This window comes from Schistocerca nitens, chromosome 10 (genome assembly GCF_023898315.1).
Source record: "Schistocerca nitens isolate TAMUIC-IGC-003100 chromosome 10, iqSchNite1.1, whole genome shotgun sequence".
Taxonomy (NCBI): Eukaryota; Metazoa; Arthropoda; class Insecta; order Orthoptera; family Acrididae; genus Schistocerca; species Schistocerca nitens.
This window is the reverse complement of record NC_064623.1, coordinates 12,475,961-12,500,386: the sequence shown is the minus strand read 5'-3', so window position 1 is coordinate 12,500,386 and position 24,426 is coordinate 12,475,961. Positions and strand designations below refer to the sequence as shown.

The following is a 24,426-nucleotide window of genomic DNA, read 5'->3' as shown; positions in this document are numbered from 1 at the left end:
ATTTCAGCAAATATTTTTTATTAATAATAATAAAACTCTCAATTTCATAGCTATGACTGCAGCCTGGAAACTCAGTTGTTAACATGAATTTCCAGGATGGTTTTCATGTCATTTTTCGGTTACATTCTCCTCGAGAGGTATCACCTCACAGCGGCCCTCATAGTTGCACCTCAAGTTTGGGCCACAAACAACATTCTCAGGAACAGGGGTGTCACATACGTCACCTTCACCTGCAAGCAAGAAAATCAAATGTACAGACATGGGAGTTAAAAACCATTAGCTCGATTTTATACAAAAGCGTAACTGACATCTCATTGAGACAATGCTTGGAAACTTTTTCTGAGATATATAACTTCCACTAGTGATTTACCACAAATATTAAAGGTTCAGAAAAATGTGTGTTACACATCAGAAGGAAATGTATTGTCCATTATTTAAAAACTAGAAACTTTTAAAGAGCCCTGCTCCCCACACATCTACAAGATAACCATCAGTTTATACATCTGATCAGAAATATTTGTGAAAAATAACTTTGATAGTTCATATAGGGCACATAACGAAGATAATTTTATGCTTCCTGTTAATCAATTACATTATATGCTGAAACTCCCCGACATAAGGGAATGAAAATCTTCTACAGGCTAAAAGATAAGGACATTTTGAACATGAAGCTACCTCTACTTCAAAAGAAACTAAATGATATTCTGATACAGAAATGTTTTTACTTAGTGAAAGAGTTTATGAATGACAGAATGATAATTTAAGCAGGATGTCACAGACCATTATCCTTATTATGGAAATATAGCTGTCCATTCTCAGGAAAGACAGTTATTAATTTCAGAGTACTGCTGCATATCATTAGCTACAGTTTTAGATAAGCAAATTATATTACTAATGTCTGACATGTCTCTTGAGTCACAATCACACAAATAATAAATGTTTGAGGGGACATTCAATAAGTAAAACAACACCTTTTTTTCTGAAATCAGGTTGATTTTATTCAGGATTCCAATACACCATATTATTCCCTACTCTTTTGGCTACAGAACCCTATTTTTCAACATATTCTCCATTCAATGTGACAGCCTTATGCTACTTACTAGGATGGCCTGTATGCCTGGCCAGTATTTGAGCCAACATCTTGCTGCATCAATAATAGCCTTAAGAATGTACAAAAATTTATGTCATTGTTGGCAGCCATTAGGCCGGTATTACACTATCATATTTCTTTGTCAAAGCTGATATGTCAAATATTTATGTCAAAGAAATTTGATGGTGTAATATGGGACTTTGTCAAATCTCGCCTGTTGTCAAATAAATATGGTCAAATCTAGGGCCTTGCTGTAGATTTGATCATAAAAGTCACTTGTCTTCTGTTCAGTGCAGTGTGAAATGTTATCACTTGGAGCGCTAGCATCTCTGCAGCGTTCTGTCACCAGTAGTGTGTTTGTAAACATTGCTGCGAAGTTTAATTTGTGTGTGCCGTCAACTACAAAATTAATAGAAATGTATGAAGCTGATGAGGCACTTTAAAACATGAGACACCCTGAGTACAAAAGACTGGAGAGCTACAAAAAAAAATGCAGAGTTCATTAGCCATGAGATATGGCCCAGGTGCATGGCTGACAACATAGAAAAGAAAATTAATGGCCTCGGCTCAAGCTACTCTCATGAGAAAGCATTTAAAGTGCCTCATCAGCTTCAAACATTTCTATTAATTTTGTAGTTGTGGGACACAAAATGTATTTATTTATTTAGCACCCATATTATCACATTCATGATATTGGACTCATCAAAGTACAAAACAGTATAAAATATTACATACTTACATCATGAACAAAATCTTATCATTGGTATCAACACATCTTTATAACAAAAACATTATTCTACTTATGTACATACAGATAGAAGAAAAGCTTATGAAACCCCTTGATTGATTTTACTAAAACTATTAAATACCAGTATCTTAGTTAACTAGGCATAGTAACCTACATGCAAAAGCTAGGTGCATAATAACAAACATACATGGATGAAAGAAATTTGGTTTTATCTAGGTATGGTTGATAATTATGAATTTTTGTTTAGAGAGTTATGAAGTAGACCTACAGATTTGAGCAAAATTCCAGGTATTCGTTAATGCTGTGGAAGCTGTTGTTAATTTGTAATTTTTTTTACTTCTTTTTTGAATGTATTACTGTTTGGTATTTTTTTATGCTATCTGGCAGTGCACTGTACAGAATTTTTGGTTTGTAAACAGCACTGTTCTTATATATTGATTTTCTGTACACATCCCTATGATAGTCATACCTGTTGTTTGATAATGGTGGATCTCACTATTCAAAGATGAAACTTGATGGTTTTTAATGAAGCATATGCTTTCAAATATAAATACAGGTGGTAAAGTCATGAATTTAATTCCTTAAAGATACCTTTACATGTTGCTCTGTAAGCAACAGCACTTATTAATCTTAAAGCTTTCTTTTGGAGCTTAAAAGACTGCTTTGCAAAAGAGGTATTTCCCCAAAACAATAGTCTATTCTTCAGTAGACTATGCATGTATGCGTAGTAAGCATTTAACATTGTTTCGGTACTGCAGCAATCTTTCATCACTCTTAACATGTAACAGTACTTGAAACTTCCTGGCAGATTAAAACTGTGTGCCGGACCGAGACTCGAACTCGGGACCTTTGCCTTTTGCGGGCAAGTGCTCTACCAACTGAGCTACCCAAGCACGACTCACACCCCATCCTCACACCTTTACTTTTGCCAGTACCTCGTCTCCTATCTTCCAAACTCTACAGAATCTCTCCTGCGAACCTTGCAGAACTAGCACTCCTGAAAGAAAGAATATTGTGGAGACATGGCTTAGCCACAGCCTGGGGGATGTTTCCAGAATGAGATTTTCACTCTGCAGTGGAGTGTGTTTCATATCAGCCCACACTCTGCTGCAGAGTGAAAATCTCATTCTGGAAACATCCCCCAGGCTGTGGCTAAGCCATATCTCTGCAATATTCTTTCTTTCAGGAGTGTTAGTTCTGAAAGGTTCGCAGGAGAGCTTCTGTAAAGTTTGGAAGGTAGGAGACGAGGTACTGGCAGAAGTAAAGCTGTGAGGACTGGGCGTGAGTCCTGCTTGGGTAGCTCAGTTGGTAGAGCACTTGCCCGCGAAAGGCAAAGGTCCCAAGTTCGAGTCTTGGTCTGGCACACAGTGTTAATCTGCCAGGAAGTTTCATATCAGTGTACACTCCGCTGCAGAGTGAAAATCTCTTCATGTAACAGTACTTGCTTAATTTTTTGTTAAGCATTTCTACATGTTTTTCCCCATCTTAGATGCTCATGCACCAATAATCCTAAAAATTTTATGTGATTCTTTTGCTGAATTTGGCTATTTGATAATGTGAATTTTACATTGATCCTATTTTTGTTCCTTATATGGTTGAAGTTCATCCATACAGTTTTCTTATCATTGATAACTAGACAGTTATCTTGAAACCATTTTTCTGCCACTTCTGCTGTTTTGTCGATTTTTTCCTGCATCTCATAATCATTCTTCCCTTTTATAATGGAGCTGGTATCATCAGAAAATAATATGGAATCAGCTGTTGAAAACTGTTGAGGTAGGTCATTAATAAAAATGAAGAACAACAATAGTTCCAGTACCGAGCCCTGGGGCACCCTATAATTAACTTTTTTGTATTCAGAATGGTGCACATTTCCATCCTGAGAAATCTGTACTCTTTGTTTCCTATCAGTTAAATATGAATTGAACCACTCATAGGAAATACCACGGACATCATAATTATACAGTTTTAACAGCAGTAGATTATGGTTTATAAGATCGAATGCTTTGGAAAGGTCCAAAAACAACACACAGATCAGTTCCTTGTCCTCAATAGTTTTGTAAACAAGTTTTAGGAAACTGAAGACAGCTGTTTGTGTAGATTTGCCTTTTCTGAAACCATTCTGTGCATTTACAAGAATTTTATTTTTGTTTAGGAAGTCTAGCAATCTGTTATGCATTATTCTTTCAATTATTTTCGAAAATACAGATAATAATGATAGAGATCTGAAATTTTTAATGTCAAACTGGTCACCACTTTTATAAACTGGTATTACTGTTGACTGCCTAAGTTTACTTGGAAACACACCAGTTTCAAAGGAGTCATTGATTATGTCCCAAGTTGAGAGACAACATTATTGGTACTATATTTAATAATTTTGTCAAGGATACCATAAAATTTTACTCTTTAGTTTGCTGATAGGTGTTTGTACTTATTTGGGTGTTACGGGATATAGGTACATGTCCTTTTATTTATTGGAGTTGTTACCTTTGTCTTTGGAGTATATTTAGTGGTGATCAGGTTTTGGGCTACATTAATATAATGATCATTAAATACATTAGCTATTAGAAGAAAGAGGAAGCCGCCTGGTAGAATTTTGCACAGAGCACAACTTAATCATAGCTAACACTTGGTTCAAGAATCATAAAAGAAGGTTGTATACATGGAAGAAGCCTGGAGATATTAAAAGGTTTCAGATAGATTATATAATGGTAAGACAGAGATTTAGGAACCAAGTTTTAAATTGTAAGACATTTCCAGGGGCAGATGTGGACTCTGACCACAATCTATTGGTTATGAACTGTAGATTAAAACTGAAGAAACTACAGAAAGGTGGTAGTTTAAGGAGATGGGACCTTGATAAACTGACTAAACCAGAGGTCGTACAGAGTTTCAGGGAGAGCATAAGGGAACAATTGACAAGAATGGGGGAAAGAAATACAGTAGAAGAAGAATGGGTAGCTTTGAGGGATGAAGTAGTGAAGGCAGCAGAGGATCATGTGGGTATAAAGACGAGGGCAAGTAGAAATCCTTGGGTAACAGAAGAAATATTGAATTTAATTGATGAAAGGAGAAAATATAAAAATGCAGTGAATGAAGCAGGCAAAAAGGAATACAAACGTCTCAAAAATGAGATCGACAGGAAGTGCAAAATGGCTAAGCAGGGCTGGCTGGAGGACAAATACGAGGATGTAGAGGCATCTCTCACTAGGGGTAACATAGATACTGCCTCCAGGAAAATTAGAGAAACTTTTGGAGAAAAGAGAATGAATTGTAGGAATAATAAGAGCTCATTCTGAAACCCAGTTCTACGCAAAGAAGAGAATGCAGAATGGTGGAAGGAGTATATAGAGGGTCTGTACAAGGGTGATGTACTTGAGGACAATATTATGGAAACGGAAGAGGATGTAGATGAAGATGAAATGGGAGATACGATACTGCGTGAAGAGTTTGACAGAGCACTGAAAGACCTAAGCCGAAACAAGGCCCCGGGAATAGACAACATTCCATTAGAGCTACTGATAGCCTTGGGAGAGCCAGCCCTGACAAAACTCTTCCATCTGGTGAGCAAGATGTATGAGACAAGCGAAATACCCTCAGACTTCAAGAAGAATATAACAATTTCAATCCCAAAGAAAGCAGGTGTTGACAGATGTGAAAATTACCAAACTATCAGTTTAATAAGTCACGGCTGCAAAATACTAACGCGAATTCTTTACAGACGAATGGAAAAACTAGTAGAAGCCAACCTCAGGGAAGATCAGTTTGGATTCCATAGAAATATTGGAACACGTGAGGCAATACTGACCCTACGACTTATCTTAGAAGCTAGATTAAGGAAAGGCAAACCTACGTTTCTAGCATTTGTAGATTTAGAGAAAGCTTTTGACAATGTTGATTGGAATACTCTCTTTCAAATTCTGAAGGTGGCAGGGGTAAAATATAGAAAGCGAAACGCTATTTACAAAGCAGATGGCAGTTATAAGAGTCGAGGGGTATGAAAGGGAAGCAGTGGTTGGGAAGGGAGTGAGACAGGGTTGTAGCCTCTCCCCGATATTATTCAATCTCTATATCGAGCAAGCAGTAAAGGAAACAAAAGAAAAATTTGGAGTAGGCATTAAATTCCATGGAGAAGAAATAAAAACTTTGAGGTTCGCCGATGACATTGTAATTCTGTCAGAGACAGCAAAGGATTTGGAAGAGCAGTTGAACGGAATGGATAGTGTCTTGAATGGAGGATATAAGATGAACATCAACAAAATCAAAACGAGGATAATGGAATGTAGTCGAATTAAGTCAGGTGATGCTGTGGGAATTAGATTAGGAAATGAGACACTTAAAGTAGTGAAGGAGTTTTGCTATTTGGGGAGTAAAATAACTGATGATGGTCGAAGTAGAGAGGATATAAAATGTAGACTGGCAATGGCAAGGAAAGCATTTCTGAAGAAGAGAAATTTGTTAACATCGAGTATAGATTTAAGTGTCATGAAGTCGTTTCTGAAAGTATTTGTATGGAGTGTAGCCATGTATGGAAGTGAAACATGGACGATAAATAGTTTAGACAAGAAGAGAATAGAAGCTTTCAAAATGTGGTGCTACAGAAGAATGCTGAAGATTAGATGGGTAGATCACATAACTAATGAGGAAGTATTGAATAGGATTGGGAAGAAGAGGAGTTTGTGGCACAACTTGACTAGAAGAAGGGCTCAGTTGGTAGGACATGTTCTGAGGCATCAAGGGATCACAAATTTAGCATTGGAGGGCAACGTGGATGATGAAAATCGTAGAGGGAGACCAAGAGATGAATACACTAAGCAGATTCAGAAGGATGTAGGCTGCAGTAGGTACTGGGAGATGAAGAAGCTTGCACAGGGTAGAGTAGCATGGAGAGCTGCATCAAACCAGTTTCAGGACTGAAGACCACAACAACAACAGCTATTAGAAGTAGATCATCAACAGTTTAACTTTTGTGTTTTATCGGGATGTTATTACTTGCACTTTCATGTTTGCCTGTATGATTATCAATAACTTTCCACATATTTTTCATTTTGTTGTTACCATTTCCGATATATGAATCATTGTGCTTCCTTTTTGCAGCAATTATAGCTTCTCTGTGCTTTTCCCCATAACACTTGACATATGGTTTCAACATAGTATTTTGCTTTGTACACTTATATAGCATAGGTATTTTAATTAACGTGCACTGTGGTATTCGAGTTTTGTACTGTAAGCTAGAGTAACTCCCTCCTGTAGAGAGAAATCTGTTGGTTTTGAACTGCATCACATGAGTCTTAGATATGTTTAGATTCAACCCATTTAGCTGAAACCAAGTTTCTAAGGTACTGAGGGTACTGATCACAGATCTGTGAACAGAACTGATGGGGAACTTGCAGTAGCCACCAGAAAGATCGCAGGAGGCGCACATCGGCACGGCGCGTCACAGACGGTAGTTGCCGCAAATAGAGTCCCGTCCACCAGTGGGCACGCGTTTTGTACTGTAAGCTAGAGTAACTCCCTCCTGTAGAGAGAAATCTGTTGGTTTTGAACTGCATCACATGAGTCTTAGATATGTTTAGATTCAACCCATTTAGCTGAAACCAAGTTTCTAAGGTACTGAGGGTACTGATCACAGATCTGTGAACAGAACTGATGGGGAACTTGCAGTAGCCACCAGAAAGATCGCAGGAGGCGCACATCGGCACGGCGCGTCACAGACGGTAGTTGCCGCAAATAGAGTCCCGTCCACCAGTGGGCACGCGAGAATTCGGCCGCGACCTCTGCCAGCGGAACAACAACAACAACAACTCAGGCAGCACGGGCCGTGCCCAGTCGTTTCACATCGGGCATGCCTATGAGACAGTTCTCGGTCTACTCTGAAGTGCGACGGAAAACATGAACCGCGTTACTACAAATTGATCCCATCCTCGTCGCCAATTGTGTAGTAACACGGTTCACGTTTTCTGTCACACTTCAGAGTAGACCGAGAACTGTCTCATAGGCATGCCCGATGTGAAACGACTGGGCACGGCCCGTGCTGCCTGAGTTGTTGTTGTTGTTGTTCCGCTGGCAGAGGTCGCGGCCGAATTCTCGCGTGCCCTCTGGTGGACAGGACTCTATTTGCGGCAACTACCGTCCGTGACGTGACGTGCCGATGTGCGCCTCCCGCGATCTTTCTGGTGGCTACTGCAGAACTGATATTTAATGGTAAGTTCTTAACATAAAAGAGAAATAGGACTGGGCCTAATATGGAGCCTTGTGGAACACCCTGAGATTTTTTTTTCCAGTCAGAATTCTAACTGTTTGCTTTCTGTTGGATAAGTAGGATTTAAGCCATTGTAGGGCACTGCTGCTAACAGCATACTTTTCAAGTTTGTAAACAAGCATTGCGTGGTTTACAGAATCAAACGCCTTTGTGAGGTCAAAGAAAATTTCTGCCACCTTATTTCTCTTGTCTAATGATGTACTTATTTCTCTTGTCTAATGATGTACTTATTTTCTCAGTGAAACTGTTAACTGCATATATGGTGTTTTTCCCCTGCTGAAAACCAAATTGATTGTTAGAATAACAGAATATTTTGCAATGAAGTTTTTCAGATATTTTAGATAGAACTGGAAGAATTGAGATAGGATGATAATTTCCCATGATCTCTCTTGATCCCTTCTTGAAGAGTGGTTTGACCTCAGTATATTTCAGTACCTCTGGAAAACAGCCCTCTTCAAAACATTGATTTGTTATTTGAGCCAGTGGGTTTGCAATTCTGTTGTGTACCACTTTAATAACTTTGGTGGGTATTCCATCCCAACCTGCAGATTTTTTATTTCTTAATGTTAGAATAGCATAGATCCCTGGAGAAAAGAAAGCATCTGTATGAATATTAAGAGATCACATACAGGGTGTCAGAAATAGTATGGAAAGCTTATAAGGGTGTTGCAAGGGGGGGCTATGCTGAGAAACAACTGTTAAGAAAAAAATCTGATATGTTGTACCAATTCCAAGTTATTTAGCATTGAAGTTACCCAATCAGATCTTTACACATGCAAATTCAAGCAGCCCGACAGAAGAAGTGTCACCAACCATGTTCTTCATTTTTTTCCCCTCAGACCAAACAAATGTAGCTTTTGCTCACCTAGCTTAAATTTATCACTTCTGAAAAAGGCATGCTTTAGCTTGTAATGAGCATTTCAACAAATGGACCCCCAGATGTCTGTGCATTGCAACATTTTAGTGTATGAAAGTGCTTGAATGTGTGTATGTAATGACATGATTGGCTACCTTCAATGGTCAATAACTCAGATATGGCACAACATAACAATTATTTCTCAGAACAACCTTCTGTACAACACCCTTATAAGTCTTGCAGACTGCTTCTGATGACACTGTAGAAGGAGTTCCCAATGGGAAGAACCTTGAACACAATATTATGAAAGGGGAAGAGGAAAAAGATGAAGACAAGATGGGTAATGCAATACTATGAACTGAAATTGATAGAGCACTGAAAGAGCTAAGTCATAACAAGGCACCTGAAGCAGACAATATTCTGTTATAATTACTGCTATCCGTGGGAGAAGAAACCTTAACAAATTACTCCATCTGATTTGAAAGATGGGCTTTTTGTTGCTGAACATAAGTAGTTGGTAGGACGGGACTCACACTTCTCATATTGTCGGGTGGGACCATCAGGAGTGGGGAGAGCTGGCCACTGCGTACTTTCAACAGCTCATCAGTGTTGCTCATGATGTCAGCCAACAGGTGTACCCCTCCACTGTGCAACACATAATTATAAAATTTCTTGCTCACAAAGGAGTTCAAGTTTTCCAGAAACTGACTGCACAGTTTGGTGATGAAACATTGTCAAGGACGCTTGTGTTTGCCAGGAATGAAGAGTTCAAGGAAGGATGAGAACGTGTGGAGAATCAGGAACACGATTGCTGTCCTCGGACCACCATTACAAATGAAAACATTTTTGCAGTTCGAGACATTGCACCTCACTGCTCATTCATTGACACACAGTGTCTTTTCCTGTTCCTTCAGCTGCCTTGTGTATGGGGGCCAGCTCCATTTGGCACTATAAACATTCTGACCTCACACTGTGTAACATTCAGCTTTCTGTGCAGGACTGGGAGACCTCTGGCAACCTGCTCCCATACTTTCATTCATTTCCACTGAGTTCTTACTAAGTTATGTTACTTCACCTGTCTCATCTACAAGTTTAGCAGGGCAGTGTATGAATTAATTACAGAAGAATGAAAAGACTAGTAGAAATTGACCTTGGAGAAGTTCAGTTTGGGTTCTGGAGTCACTTAGGAATAAGCAAAGCAATATTGACTGTATGACTCATCTTAGAAGATATGTTGAAGAAAATGAAATTCTGTAGGTAGCAGGTCTAAAATACAGGAAGCAAAAATTGATCTAGTTCTTGTAAAGAACCCAGACTTCAGTTATGAGCATAAAAAAATAAGAAAGGTAAGCAGTAATTGATCTGAACATTGAACAAGCTGTGAAGGAAATCAAGGAGAATTTGGCAAAGGGACCTGCAGAAGGGAGAATAAATAAAAAGTTTGAGGTTTGTCGATGACATTGTAATTCTGTCAGACAACAAAGGATTTGGAAGAGTAGCTGAATGGAAAGGACAGTGTCTTGGAAAAAGAATTAAGATGAATATCAATGAAAGTAAACCAACAGTAAAGGAATGTTGTTGCAGGTGGTTCTGAGAAAATTAGTTAAGGGAATGAGACACTGAAAGCAGAAGATGAATTATTGTGCTTGGGTAGCAAAATAAGCGATAATGGCTGAAGTAGAAAATGCAAAAAACCAATAACTAGAAATGAATTCCTGAAATAGAAAGAATTGTTAACATCACACATAAATTTAAATACTAGAAGTCTTTTCTTAAGGTATCTGTCTGGAATGTAGCTTTGTAAGAAAGTAGACTTGGATGGTAAACGGTACAGAAATGAGAAGAACAGGAGGTTTTGAAATGTGGTACTACAGAAGAATGATGATGATTAGGTGGGTATATCATATGACTAAAGAGGAGGCACTGAATCAAAGTGAGGAAAAAAGAAACAGCTTGACTGAAAGATGGGATCGGTTGATAGGGCACATCCTGAGGTATTATGTATTAGTCGATTTGGTAATGGAATGAAGTCGGGGGTGACTGTAGATGGGAACTGATGTCTGACTATTAGAAAAAGGTTCCTGTACTCACAGGTTGCAGCAGTCTTACAGAGGATAAACTAGTGAGGAGAGCTGCATCAAACCAGTTTCCAGGCTGAAGAAAACAATAGCAAAACTGTAAGCTCTTTCCCAGAAACCATAGCCAGATTTAAATACTTGTTTCACAAATGGCAAAATGCCTAAGAATGTGGAAATTAGAATAACTATGATTTTAATACAAATTAAAAAACTAGTTACAGAATATGAAGAAGGCAATGATCAAAGATTAGTAAGTAATGAAATTTAGTTCAGGCTTGATAAAGGGCATAAACAGAGTATGAAATTAGTCATACTATTTTAAGTTTGAGACAACCAGTTGCATTGTAGCAGGCCTGGTCATCCAGCTGCTGTGACATATACGAGGGCATTTCGAAAAGTAAAGATACAATGGCACGCAGTCCTTAAATAGAATATTTATTTAGAAAACGTCAATTACATCTTATTAACTGGATTATTTGTGATATGAATATAATAGAGGAAAACATTCCACGTGGGAAAAATATATGTAAAAACAAAGATGATGTGACTTACCAAACGAAAGCACTGGCAGGTCGATAGACACACAAACAAACACAAACATACACACAAAATTCTAGCTTTTGCAACCAACGGTTGCTTCGTCAGGAAAGAGGGAAGGAGAAGGGAAGACGAAAGGATGTGGGTTTTAAGGGAGAGGGTAAGGAGTCATTCCAATCCCGGGAGCGGAAAGACTTACCTTAGGGGGAAAAAAGGACGGGTATACAATCGCGCGCACACACACACACACATATCCATCCACACATATACAGACACAAGCAGACATATTTGAATACCCGTCCTTTTTTCCCCCTAAGGTAAGTCTTTCCGCTCCCGGGATTGGAATGACTCCTTACCCTCTCCCTTAAAACCCACATCCTTTCGTCTTTCCCTCTCCTTCCCTCTTTCCTGACGAAGCAACTGTTGGTTGCAAAAGCTAGAATTTTGTGTGTATGTTTGTGTTTGTTTGTGTGTCTATTGACCTGCCAGCACTTTCGTTTGGTAAGCCACATTATCTTTGTTTTTACATATAACTGGATTATTTGTTATTTTTCAACATAATCACCCCCGTTATCCAAACATTTGTTAAGTTGGTGCACAAGCTTTTGTATCCCACAGCCGTAGAAGGTTGCCGCCTGTTGTTGGAACCACATTTCAAATTCATCTTTGATCTCTTCATCGTCGTGGAATGATTTTCCACCAAGATGTGACTTCAGGTAATGGAAGACATGGAAGTCGGTGGGCGCAAGGTCCTGACTGTATGGCGGATGGTCAAATATGTACCATTTGAATTGTTTGAGTAGTGCTTTGGTTATGAGTACTGTGTGAGGCCGAGCGTTGTCATGAAGCAAGCAGACTCCACTTGTCAGCATTCCCCTTCGTTTGTTTTGAACTGCCCTTCGAAGACGTTTCAAAGTCTGGCAATATGCAGCAGCATTAATTGTCATTCCAGGAGGCATAAAATCCAACAGAAGAATGCCTTGTCTGTCCCAAAAAACAGAAGCCATGATTTTCTTTGCTGAAATCAATGTTTTGCATTTCTTGGCTTTTGGTGAATTCGAATGGCGCCATTGCATTCATTGTTGCTTGGATTCAGGTGTATGGTGATAAACCCACGTCTCATCACCTGTCACAATGTGGTCAAGGAACTCATCACCTACTTCAGCATAGCGTATGAGGAAGTCGAGTGCAAAGCCCATCCTTTTCTTTTTGTGTTCTTCCGTTAACAGTTTTGGAACCCAGCACGCACACTATTTCCTGTACCCTAACTTGACAGTCACAATGTCATAAAGAGTTGTCATTGACACATCCGGTATGATCTGATGCAATTCTTTCAATGTGAGACGTCTATTCGCACTAATAGCTTCCTCTGTTCTCCGAAGAAGGGGATCAGAGTTCACAGATGGCCGACCTGTTCTTTGTTCGTCATGAACATTGGTCCTACCTTCAGAGAAATGATGACACCATTTCGTTACATTTTGTCGATTCATAATGTTCCCATAAACAGAAACATTTTCTTTGTGAATATCCACTGGTCGCTGACCTTTTGCATGAAAAAAACGTATGACGGAGCGCACTTCGCATTTGGCGGGATTCTGAATCGGCGCAGCCATTTTAAACACCACCTACTCCAACCAGAAGCAACGTTCAACTGCCGAACGACCGCGAGGAGAAAGCTAACGGTTCAAGGTTAACACCAGTGTTGCCAACTTGCTCGCCAAAACTCTTCTGTTCCTCTGGCGTACGGTGTATCATTACTTTCCGAAATACCCTCATACATTGACAACAATCTGCTCTCTTCTCATATGTCCATAAATGTTTGTTCCTGAGGCCAACAAGTTTTTTTCCTTTTGAGTATGGAACCACACAGTTCAGCTTTTTTCCCATTAGGACCAATCTCTAACCAAATTGTGTTACTTGGTTTGTGTAAACAGCTTTGGTACTGAATTGGCTGAAGCACAATGAAACTCATTATGAGCTTTTTCATACACATTAGACTAGATATCACAACAAACACTTGAGATAGTGCTGAAAAAAACTTATGATATTTTATGAACATTGTAGCCCAGTGGCTAAATGACAGGTGTAGTATATCTTATTACTTTTTACTTTTTGAACTCTAACTGATAAGTAATCATTGGAATGTTTTTTTGGATTCCTCCATATCATTCAAATAGGAAACCTATAGGTTCATTTTTTTCTTTTTTGTGCATTTTTTGAGATGTTCATCACATAAATGAGATGCCTTACAAGACACCCACAACTTACCTGTTCTGGACATCTCAGTACCATCATCTTTTTACAAATATAAGTGTACCAAAAGAAGATCTTCACTTGAGAAAACAAAACCACAAGGAGACAGTACTGCTGGTTTTCATGAAGAAAAATTTCAAGTCCTTCTGACAGATACATTTGAAACCAGAAAACAACTATTCCTACCTTTGAGAACTACTTGCTCATTTAATAGGGAAGCAAGAGGGATAGAGACATGGTACAGGAGCACACTTTACTCCGAGACCAGCATCTGAGGCACTCATCTGTTGTGAGGATGAGGGGAGGCAATATTTAAAGTTAATGTAAAACATCGTGAGTCACAAGTTTACCTACAAATTAGAGACAGTTTTAAACTTTAGCAGTTGTTAAAAAAATACCTTCACATGCAGAAACAAATACAAACATGTGACAGTGTCCCCTATGTCAGATGTTTCTGTGGCACAGGATACTACACAACAAAAGTCCTAATTTAATTTGATAATGCAGTCAGAGAAGGAAGAAATACTAATAGTAGTCTTTAACAAAGCAAAAAAGTAAATGAGCACTTCTCAGCTACTGCCAATCCTCATTGTCTGATGAAAAAGGGAAGCACCCAGAAGACATTGTTGGATGTCAATGTAACTTTCTACTTCTACATTTAAATATATACTCCACAAGCCACCGAACGGTGTGTGGCGAAGGGTACAAGTCAGCTTCAAATGCTGGTTCTCTAAGTTTTCGCAATAGTGTTCCTAAAATCCTTCCAGGGATTCCCAGTTAAATTCCTGAAGCAACTCTGTAGCATTTAGTTTACATGTTGATTGAACCTGCCTGTAACAAATCTAGCAGCCTGCCTCTAAACTGCTTCAATGTCTTCCTTCAATCTGACCTGATATATATTCCAAACACTTGAGCAATACGCAAGAATAGATCGCATCAGCGTCCTATACATGGTCTCCTTTACATGCAACCTACCGAGCGAGGTGGCGCAGTGGTTAGACACTGGACTCGCATTCAGGAGGACGACGGTTCAATCCCGCGTCCGGCCATCCTGATTTAAGTTTTCCGTGATTTCCCTAAATCACTCCAGGCAAATGCCGGGATGGTTCCTCTGAAAGGGCACGGCCGACTTCCTTCCCCATCCTTCCCTAATCCGATGAGACCGATGACCACGCTGTCTGGTCTCCTTCCCCAAAACCAACCAACAAACCAACATGCAAGCTCACTTTCCTAAATTTCTCCCAATAAATCAAAGTCACCATTTGCCTTCCCTACCAAAGTTCCATTTCACACCACTTTGCAATGTTATGCCCACATATTTAACCAATTTGACTGTGTCAAGCAGGACGCTACTTTGTTCACATACTCACCATTGGCAGGTACATAACATCTACATCTACATCTACATCTATACTCTGCAAACCACTGTGAGGTGTGTGGCAGAGGATACATCCCATTGTATCAGCTACTTGGGTTTCTTTCTGTTCTATTCATGTACGGAGTGTGGGAAGAATGATAGACTGAATGCCTCTGTGTGTGCAGTAATTATCCTGATCTTATCCTCACAGTTCCTATGTGAGCAATATGTAGGGTGTTGTTGTATAATCCTAGAGTAATACACTTTCTTGGCATAGTTTATATCTATCTTCAAGAGTCTTCCAGTTCAGTTCTTTCAGTATCTCGGTGACTCTCTCCCACAGTTTAGACAAACCTGTGACTATTTGTGCTGCCCTTCTCTGTATACATTCAGTAACCCCTATTAGTCATATCTGGTATGAGTCCCATACACTTGAGCAATATTCCAGAACCAGTCACACAAGTGATGAGTGATTTGTAAGCAATCTCCTTTGTACACTGATTGCACTTTCACAGTATTCTACCAGTAAACCATAGTTTACCACCTGCTCTGCCCATGACTGAACCTATGTGATCATTCCATTTAATATCCCTACAAAGTGTTACACCCAGCTATTTGTACAAGTTGGCCAGTGCCAAGTTGCAATTCTCTGTGACATGTAGAACAGCCACCAGAGTGTATTGAGTTGTTTGTATTTAGCATTGTTGTCAGGGCTGAGGGGGTAGATAAAGAGGTGCAAAGAGCTGCTTTGAAGGGTACAGACATACTGCAAACTCATGGGAAATTGTGCAATCAGCACTTGACAGAGTTTTAAAGGGGCTTCACAGTGACTCTTCATTTGGCCGGATTGTCGAATCGTGTTAATATCCGTATTTGTGGGGCAATCGGATGTGACAGAGGCTCAGTGTTAGACTGCACAGGAATGTGAGGGCAGGCAAATGTGTCGTCAAGTTTCTGTTTGACCACGTCTGACCACCTCGAGGGAGGTTTACTGTATTATCCACCAAGTACATCCCACCCACATGTCTGCACCTGCCTTCCAGGAATAAGTGAGAGACTTTATGCAACCTTCTGCACCATTGTTTGAAGACTAGAAGCAAACGGACTAGGAAATTACTGTTGCATGAGTGTGTTGCCATTACCTGAGCAACACAAACAGCTGGTGTCACAAGGGACAAGCACAGACTGGTAGTGAATTGTGTAAGCTCGTGTTCTGTACTACTCGGATGACCATCACTGGGGAGAACGCCAGCTATTTGAGGAGAGGTCTCATCCTTCCAATGTTTCAGAGACACACAGTGGTGTTGTTCCTGTATTCACAGTGTGGGGAGCGATCAGGTATGACTTCAGGTCACAGCTGGTAGTGATTGAGGGAATTCTTATGGCACAATGGTACATCACAGATGTCCCTCATATGCTATGTGATCAAAAATATCCGGACAAATGGCTGAAAATTACTTACAAGTTCGTGGCGCCCTCCATCAGTAATGCTGGAATTCAATATGGTGCTGGCCCACCCTTAGCCTTGATGACAGCTTCCACTCTCACAGACATACATTCAGTCAGGTGCTGGAAGGTTTCTTGGGGAATGGCAGCCCATTCTTCACGGAGTGCCGCACTGAGGATAGACATCGACGTCAGTCGGTGAGGCCTGCCACAAAGTCGGCGTTCCAAAACATCCCAAAGGTGTTCCGTATGATTCATGTCAGGACTCTGTGCAGGTCAGTCCATTACAGGGATGTTCTTGTCCTGTAACCACTCCGCCACCAGCTGTGCATTATGAACAGGTGCTCGATCGTGTTGAAAGATGCAATCGCCATTCGTGAATTGCTCTTCAACAGTGGGGAACTAGAAGGTGCTTAAAACATCAATGCAAGCCTGTGCACTGACAGTGCCACACAAAACAACGAGGGGTGCAAGCCCCCTCCACAGAAAACACAACCACACTATAACACCACTGCCTCCGAATTTTACTGTTGGCACTACACACGCTGGCAGATGGCATTCACCAGGCATTCGCCATACTCACACCCTGCCATCAGATCGCCACATTGTGTACCAAGATTTGTCACTCCACACAACGTTTTTCCACTGTTCAATTGTCCAATGTTTATGCTCCTTACACCGAGCGAGGCACCGTTTGGCATTTACCGGCGTGATGTGTGGCTTATGAGCAGCCGCTCGACTGTGAAATCCAAGTTTTCTCACCTCCTGCCTAACTGTCATAGTACTTGCAGTGGACCCCGATGCAGTTTGGAATTCCTGTGTGATGGTGTGGACAGATGTCTGCCTATTACACATTACGACACTCTTCAACTGTCGGCAGCCTCTGTCGGCCAACAGACGAGGTCGGCCTGTACACTTTTGTGCTGTATGTGTCCCTTCACATTTCCACTTCACTATCGCATCAGAAACAGTGAACCTCGAGATGTTTAGGAGTGTAGAAATATCGCGTACAGACGTATGACACAAGTGACACTCAATCACCTGACCACTTTCGAAGTCTGTGAGTTCTGCAGAGCGCCCCATTCTGCTCTCTCATGATGTCTAATGGCTACTGAGGTCACTGATAAGGAGTACCTGGCAATAGCTGGCAGCACACTGCAACTAATATGAAAAGTGTATGTTTTTGGGGGTGTCCGGATACTTTTGATCACATAGTGTATTCACGTGTTATCTCTCATGTGACAATATTGTGGTGCCATTTTTCAATGGACACTGCTTTTCTACACAAGTCATGTGTCTCTACAAACTGTCTTCACGACGTTGAGGCACTTCTGTAGGCAACCAGGTCCCAGACCAGTCCCCGCTAGCATATGTACGGAATCAGCCCGGACGTCAGTTACATGCCAGTGGACGTATCTGGGGCATCGAGTGCGTGTTACGGCAGCTGTGGGCAAGCTTGCCTCAGGAGAGAACGCAACAGCTTTATGACACCCTTCCCAACTGAACCAATATGTGCATCCCGGCCACATTTGCTGCAGCAGCTTACCGATAAGTCAGTTTACACTGCCAAGCTCTTTATCAATTTGACTCAAAATTGCAATCATTGAAACCGTGTCATATATCGTTTCAAGCTATGAAGTTACATTTTGTCTCCTCCTCCCCTTCCTTTTGCTTCATTTATTTGTCAAGCTTTTATTCCAGTGGAAGCATCAGAACGAAGCACAGCATTACGTTCTCCCCTCTCCACCTGCGCCTTCTTTCAAACACCCCCATCCATATCTCTATCCTCCCTCAGAGATTCTGCAGTCAATTGATACATTCCTAGAAAGACACTGGCACAATAATAGTACCTGCCATGGTGAGACGTAAACCTGGAAGTTCTCCTTTCATGGGCAATGTTCACACTGATTGAGCTACCCAGGCATGAATTGTGTCCTGTCCTCACAGCTTCCATTCTGCCAACCCCTCTCCAAATTTTAAAGAAAGGTTCAAAACAACACACACCCCACAGCAGAGTAGAAGATTTATTCTCGAAGTGTTAGTGCTATGTTGTCAGGCTGCATCTACATCTATACTGCACAAGCCATTTGATGGTGTGTGGTGGAAGATACTTCAGGCGCCTCTAACTGATCCCCCTTCCCCGTTTTATTCACCAATGACACGTGAGAAGAGTGGTTGTTAGTAAACATCCATATTATCTCTAATTTATTGAATTTTCTCATTGTAGTGCAGTACATATGTTGAAGAAAGCATTACGTTGTCTGACTCTTCCACTGAAAAAAATCTCTTGCAATTTCATTAGTAAACATCTCCACTATGCACAACACCTCTCTTGCAGCATCTAGTACTGGCCTTTCTTTTTTTTTTTTTTAAGACTCTCCGTAATGCTCTTGCACTGACTAAATGATTCTGTGACAAACTGCACTGCTTTTCATTGAATCTTCTCTGTCTACTCCATTAATTCAATATGGTAAAGGTCCCAGATAGGTCAGCAATAATTAGGAATCAGTTTAACAAGTGTTTTATGAGTCACTTCTTTCATGGATGATTTCATTAAGATTCTCCCATTGCACCTCAACTTGGGATCTACTTTTCCTACAGTTTGTTTTATGTGGTCATACCCATTGATGTTGCCCTGCATGCTTAATCCTAGTAGCTGTTTTACAGTACATATAGTTTCCAGCAATTTGTCACTTATGCTGTAACTGTAAAATAATGGATTTTTTGTCTATTTATGTGCAATACATTATATTTATCTACATTCAGGGTTAACAGCCAGTCCCTGCACTGTTCATCAATCCTATGCAGGTCTTCTTTCAAGTAACTACAGTCTTCTGGCACTGCTACCTTCCTGTAGATCACATCATGATCTGCAAACAGCCTTATGGAGAGAAGTTTCAGCCTTATGGAGCTTCTGACATTTTCTGCTAGATGATTAATTTATATTGTAAACTGTAACAGTCTTATCACACTTCCTCTGGTACACGTGAAATTACATTTACATCTGTCAATTTCGTTATGTGAAGAGCAACATGTTGAGTTCTGTCTGCAAGGAAGTCTTGAAACCTGTCACAAATCTGGTCCAATGCTCAGCAAGCTCATTTTTTCACTAAACAGCATTTAACTGTGTTAAATGCCTCCATGAAGTCAGGGAAGATGGCATCAATCTGACCACTGATGTCTACAGTGCTGTGAATCTCATGGAGGAACAGAACGTGTGACGAAGCAAGCTGGGATAATTTTACTTCCCTTCTTGTTTTGCCATCTGCCTTCTTAAAATTTGTTTTTTCATTTTTAACTAATTACCATTATCATACGTAAATATAATCTGCATTTTCATGAAAGAGAAAGATTGGCCCTCAGTTTTAAATAATATAAAACCAGATCTATTTTTGTGCTTACTTTTATGTATATAATTGATTTATAATTGATTTTCTAATTTATTTTGACTATTCCTAGTTAGTATCTTATGTTATAGGGTGAAATCAGTAATTGTTTCGTAACTTAAATTCTATTGTTGACATACAAACAAATATAAATACTGTAATAATTGTGAACATTTGGAAGACAAAATACTAGTAATCTTAAAGTATCTATTTATCTCTATTCAAAAACATGTTAGCAAACCCAGCCCTGAATTAATTCCAAAGTAATTAACAGTTTTGTCAAAAGTATTGTTTATGTAACCATATATGTTAATTGTATGAATATAATAGAGGGAAACATTCCACGTGGGAAAAATATATCTAAAAACAAAGATGATGTGACTTACCAAAAGAAAGCGCTGGCAGGTTGATAGAAGGTGTCAGAGGTAAAACAGAGGGATCTAATGGCTATTTACAATTTGTACAGAAACCAGATGGCAGTTCGAAGGGTCGAGGGGCATGAAAGGCAAGCATTGGTTGAGAAGGGAGTGAGACAGGGCTGTAGCCTATCCCCGATGTTATTCAATCTGTATATTGAGTAAGCAGCAAAGCAAACAAAAGAAAAATGTGGAGAAGAAATTAAAATCCATGAAGAAGAAATAAAAACTTTGAGGTTTGCCAGCGACATTGTAATTCTGTCAGAGACAGTAAAGGACCTGGAAGAGCAGTTGAACGGAATGTACAGTCTCTTGAAAGGAGGATATAAGATGAACATCAGCAAAAGCAAAACGAGGATAATGGAATGTAGTCGGAATTACATCAGGTGACGCTGAGGGAGTTAGAGTAGGAAGTCAGACACTTAAAGTAGTTAATGAGTTTTGCTATCTGGGGAGAAAAATAAAGACGATAGTCGAAGTGGAGGGGATATAAAATGTAGTCTGGCTATGGCAAGGAAAACGTTTCTGAAGAAGAGAAATTTGAGATCGCGTAGAGATTTTAGTGTCAGGAAGTCCTTTCTGAAGTATTTGTATGGGGTGTTGCCATGTATGGAAGTGAAACACAGACGATAAATAGTTTAGACAAGAAGAGAATAGAAGCTTTCCAAATATGGTGCTGCATAAGAGTGCTAAAGATAAAATGGGTAGATCACGTAATTCATAAGGAGGTACTGAACAGAATTGAGCAGATGTGGAATTTGCGGCAGGACTAGGGGAAGGGATCAATTGGTAGAACATGTTCTGAAGCATCAAAAGATCATCAGTTTAATACTGGAGGGAAGCGTGGGAGGGGGAGGGGGGGGCAAAAATCGTAGAGGGAGACCAAGAGATGAAGAGATGAATACAGTAAGCAGATTCAGAGGGATGTAGGTTGCAGTAGTTACTCGGAGATGAAGAGACTTGCACAGGATAGAGTAGCATGGAGAGCTGCATCAAACCAGTCGTTGGACTGAAGACCACAACAACAACATCAACTTGGTCAGAGCTGAGAGAAAGACACCCCAATTCCCTTAGCCATGGATTAACATATTAATCTGCCAGCGCTTTCTTTTCACATATGTTAATTTCATCATTTAAACAAATAATTTGGTTTAATCCTAGTAGTAGAAGAAACTGTTAAAAAGACACAATTTTTCAATGTATTCAGTTACTTTAATGAGTTAAGTTTTAATTGTAATTTCTGTAAATTAAACTTTGAACAATGTGTAGTTTCAGCACCTATTATTGTGATGATGTATAAGGGCCCAGTTTTTGGTCACGAGACAGTCAGTCCACGGCCGAGTTTCACATGAAGAACCTGTGTTGGTTACAATAACAACAATGCTTTAACTTAACTGTGGAATAAGTGTTAAACAATTAGGCCATGTGTAAAAACAATCACAGTGTCTGCTCAATACGTACCTTTATATTCTTCGAGAACTGTGAACTGTGTGGTTAGGCTTTTACTGCTCGTAGATGCTCAACAGTAAACTATTGTAGCAGTATGTGGAGGTTTGGCTGCAAACTAGTAATGAGGCTCATTGAAGGTTAAAAACAGTGCACTGGCCATATAAATGTGTAATATTGGGGGTTGTGGCAGCAAAGTAAAAGACTGTGAAACGTAACTGTGCACCTGTCAGCTACATTATTTACCATACTCAGTGTCCAAATTACAAACCCCATTTTTCAGCCAGTGTAGCAATGCAGCACGCTGACACAACAAACAAAGAAATAAAGCAGGTGGAACCGCTACAAGTGAGCTGAGTTTCACAAGATCCCCGTTTTGTGGAATCCGTGTTGATTTTCTTAGAGGACATTATCATTCTCCAAAAACATCATAATACATAAGCATAAAACTTGTTGCACAGGTCCACAACACATTGACATCAGCTATTTCTGTGCATCTGTCCTACAACCTTTCTCAAAAACTGGAGTAACCTGCGTTCTCTCTCTCTCTCTCTCTCTCTCTCTCTCTCTCTCTCTCTCTCTCTCTCTCTCTCTCTCTCTTTTTTTTTTCCTCTCTCTCTCTCCCAGTAACAAGGTATCCTTTGTTGCTCCAGTGACCTATCATGAACTGCTGCTAGAAAGGGAGAAAAATCTCTCACATAATCTCTGTAGGTATCTCAGTTGGTTCTCATGCCTATCCACTACTAAGCAACTGTAGTTACTTTTCTGTTGCATGATCATTTATCTTAATTTCTGCCATTTTGGCATTCATATAATGATTGAAAGAATGGATGGTATAAAGATCTTCCACAGTGAATCACTTCTGGGGAACCCAGTTCAGTATTTCAGCCTCCACTCTGTCATCTTCCATTTCTGTGCCAGTGTGGTCACTGAGCGACAGAAGAGATGATTTTGATCCACTTACTGATTTTACGTCAGACCAAAACTTTCTAAGACTTATAGTCAGATTAGTTCACAAAAATATACTTTCATAGCCAATTGAACACTTCTCTCATTGCTCTCCTTTTGCTCATTTTCACTTCATTCAGCTTTTGTTCTCTTAAATCTGAGATGCAGCTCCCCATTCCTTAAGACCTTGCTCAGAACATACTTGTCTAAGGCATATTGAACAATGCTTTTGAATTTTTTCCATTTGTGCTGTACATCTTCATCCTCTGACTACTCAGATACTCTGAAATTTGTATCCCAACACTCTTGCTAAGCAAAAATATTTTCTTACCTTTCTTAACACTCCTTGTAATGCCCCTAGTCATGGTAGCTTTCACAGCCTTATGATCACTGATACCCTTCTCTGCATTAACTGATTTGAAAAGTTCAGTTCTCTTTATTGTTAAGAGATTTAAGGTGTTACACTCACTAGCTGGTTTTGTAACTATCTGCCCAAAGTAATTTTCAGAGAAGACATTCAGAATAAAGTCAAAGGAATCCCTGTCTTTAGTACCAGTTTTGATCACATGACTCTCCCATTCTCTAGCTGGCAAATTGAAGTCTCCCACTATTATAATAGCGTGATCATGAGACTAACTCATGAAATTCCCCAAGTTCTGTCTGAAGTACTTTGGTACTACAGCTCCTGATGTAGGCGGTCTATAAAAGCATCCAATTAGTGTGATAGACCCACCCAGATTATTTCACATTTAGAATCCATGGAACCTCAATAGATATAATTGAATTCCTTAGCACAAAGAATATGCCACTACTGTTGACGTCTTACCTATGCTTGTGATATGTGGTCCAATCTGAATTTAGGATTTCATCGCTGTTCACTTTCAGTTTCAACTAACTTTCTGTGCCTAATACTATATGAGTATTGTTACCTTTAAAAAGCAAAACTAATTCTAGAGTCTTATCAGGGTGCTCCTGCAGTTTATTAATATCATGTTAACCTTTTCTGTGTCTGATTTGTGAGGACAGAAATTCCCTGAGAGTAAAATGGCTAGTCCAGCTATGATTTCAGCAGGAAATTCATCACTGATTCCAAGGGACTATTCCTCTAGCCTAAAAATCCCTCATCTCATGAGAGTCAGCAGCTGTACTGATATTCAAAATAATTCTCATTTATTGTTCATTCTCAGTTGCACATATTTAATTAAATTACATGTTTTGATGCAACTACTTAGATCTGAAGATGATCCTGAATGATTGGAATTTGTAATGTAATTAAAAATGGGCAACTGAGACTGCACAATAAATGAGAATTATCTTAAACTAATCATAGCATTAAGTTTATCATAAACTCTGGTTATTTTTCTGCTCACCAAGGAAGATCCAACAAACATCACAGCATCCACAATTCCTGATTAACTTGGAGCGGCATACAGGTGGGAGAGTGGGACAAGGTCGACTGCAGTTTGTCGGTACGCACTGCACGATCGAAACGTCATCTGCGTGGAGGCTGCGGGCGAATATCTGCAGCAGACACAGCATCAGCACGGACAGCAGCGTGGCGCTGGCGCAGTAGTGCCTGTCAGGCACCATCTTCGTACAACTA

At 39.9% G+C, this 24,426-nt stretch overlaps 1 protein-coding gene and 1 non-coding gene across 2 annotated transcripts; both read right to left on the bottom strand.

Annotated features, from left to right (window-relative positions):
* On the bottom strand, positions 1–24,426 carry LOC126210642 (uncharacterized). Its single transcript, XM_049939963.1, has 2 exons — positions 24,194–24,426; positions 1–230 (listed from the first exon to the last, which is right to left on the bottom strand). The coding sequence occupies exons 1-2, from the start codon at positions 24,411–24,413 to the stop codon at positions 109–111; spliced, it is 342 nt and encodes a 113-aa protein (XP_049795920.1). The 5' UTR covers positions 24,414–24,426; the 3' UTR covers positions 1–108.
* Positions 2,658–2,732, bottom strand: Trnal-caa (transfer RNA leucine (anticodon CAA)). The gene has a single exon. It is a non-coding gene; the product is annotated as a tRNA-Leu (tRNA).

Bases quoted from the DNA above. Each gene is read 5' to 3' on its own strand.
- LOC126210642 (XM_049939963.1), bottom strand. From the start codon at position 24,413: ATGGTGCCTGACAGGCACTACTGCGCCAGCGCCACGCTGCTGTCCGTG. The intron at 231-24,193 runs GTGAGCAGAAAA...TCTTGCTTGCAG, and splicing joins TGTTTGTTGGATCTTCCTTG to GTGAAGGTGACGTATGTGAC.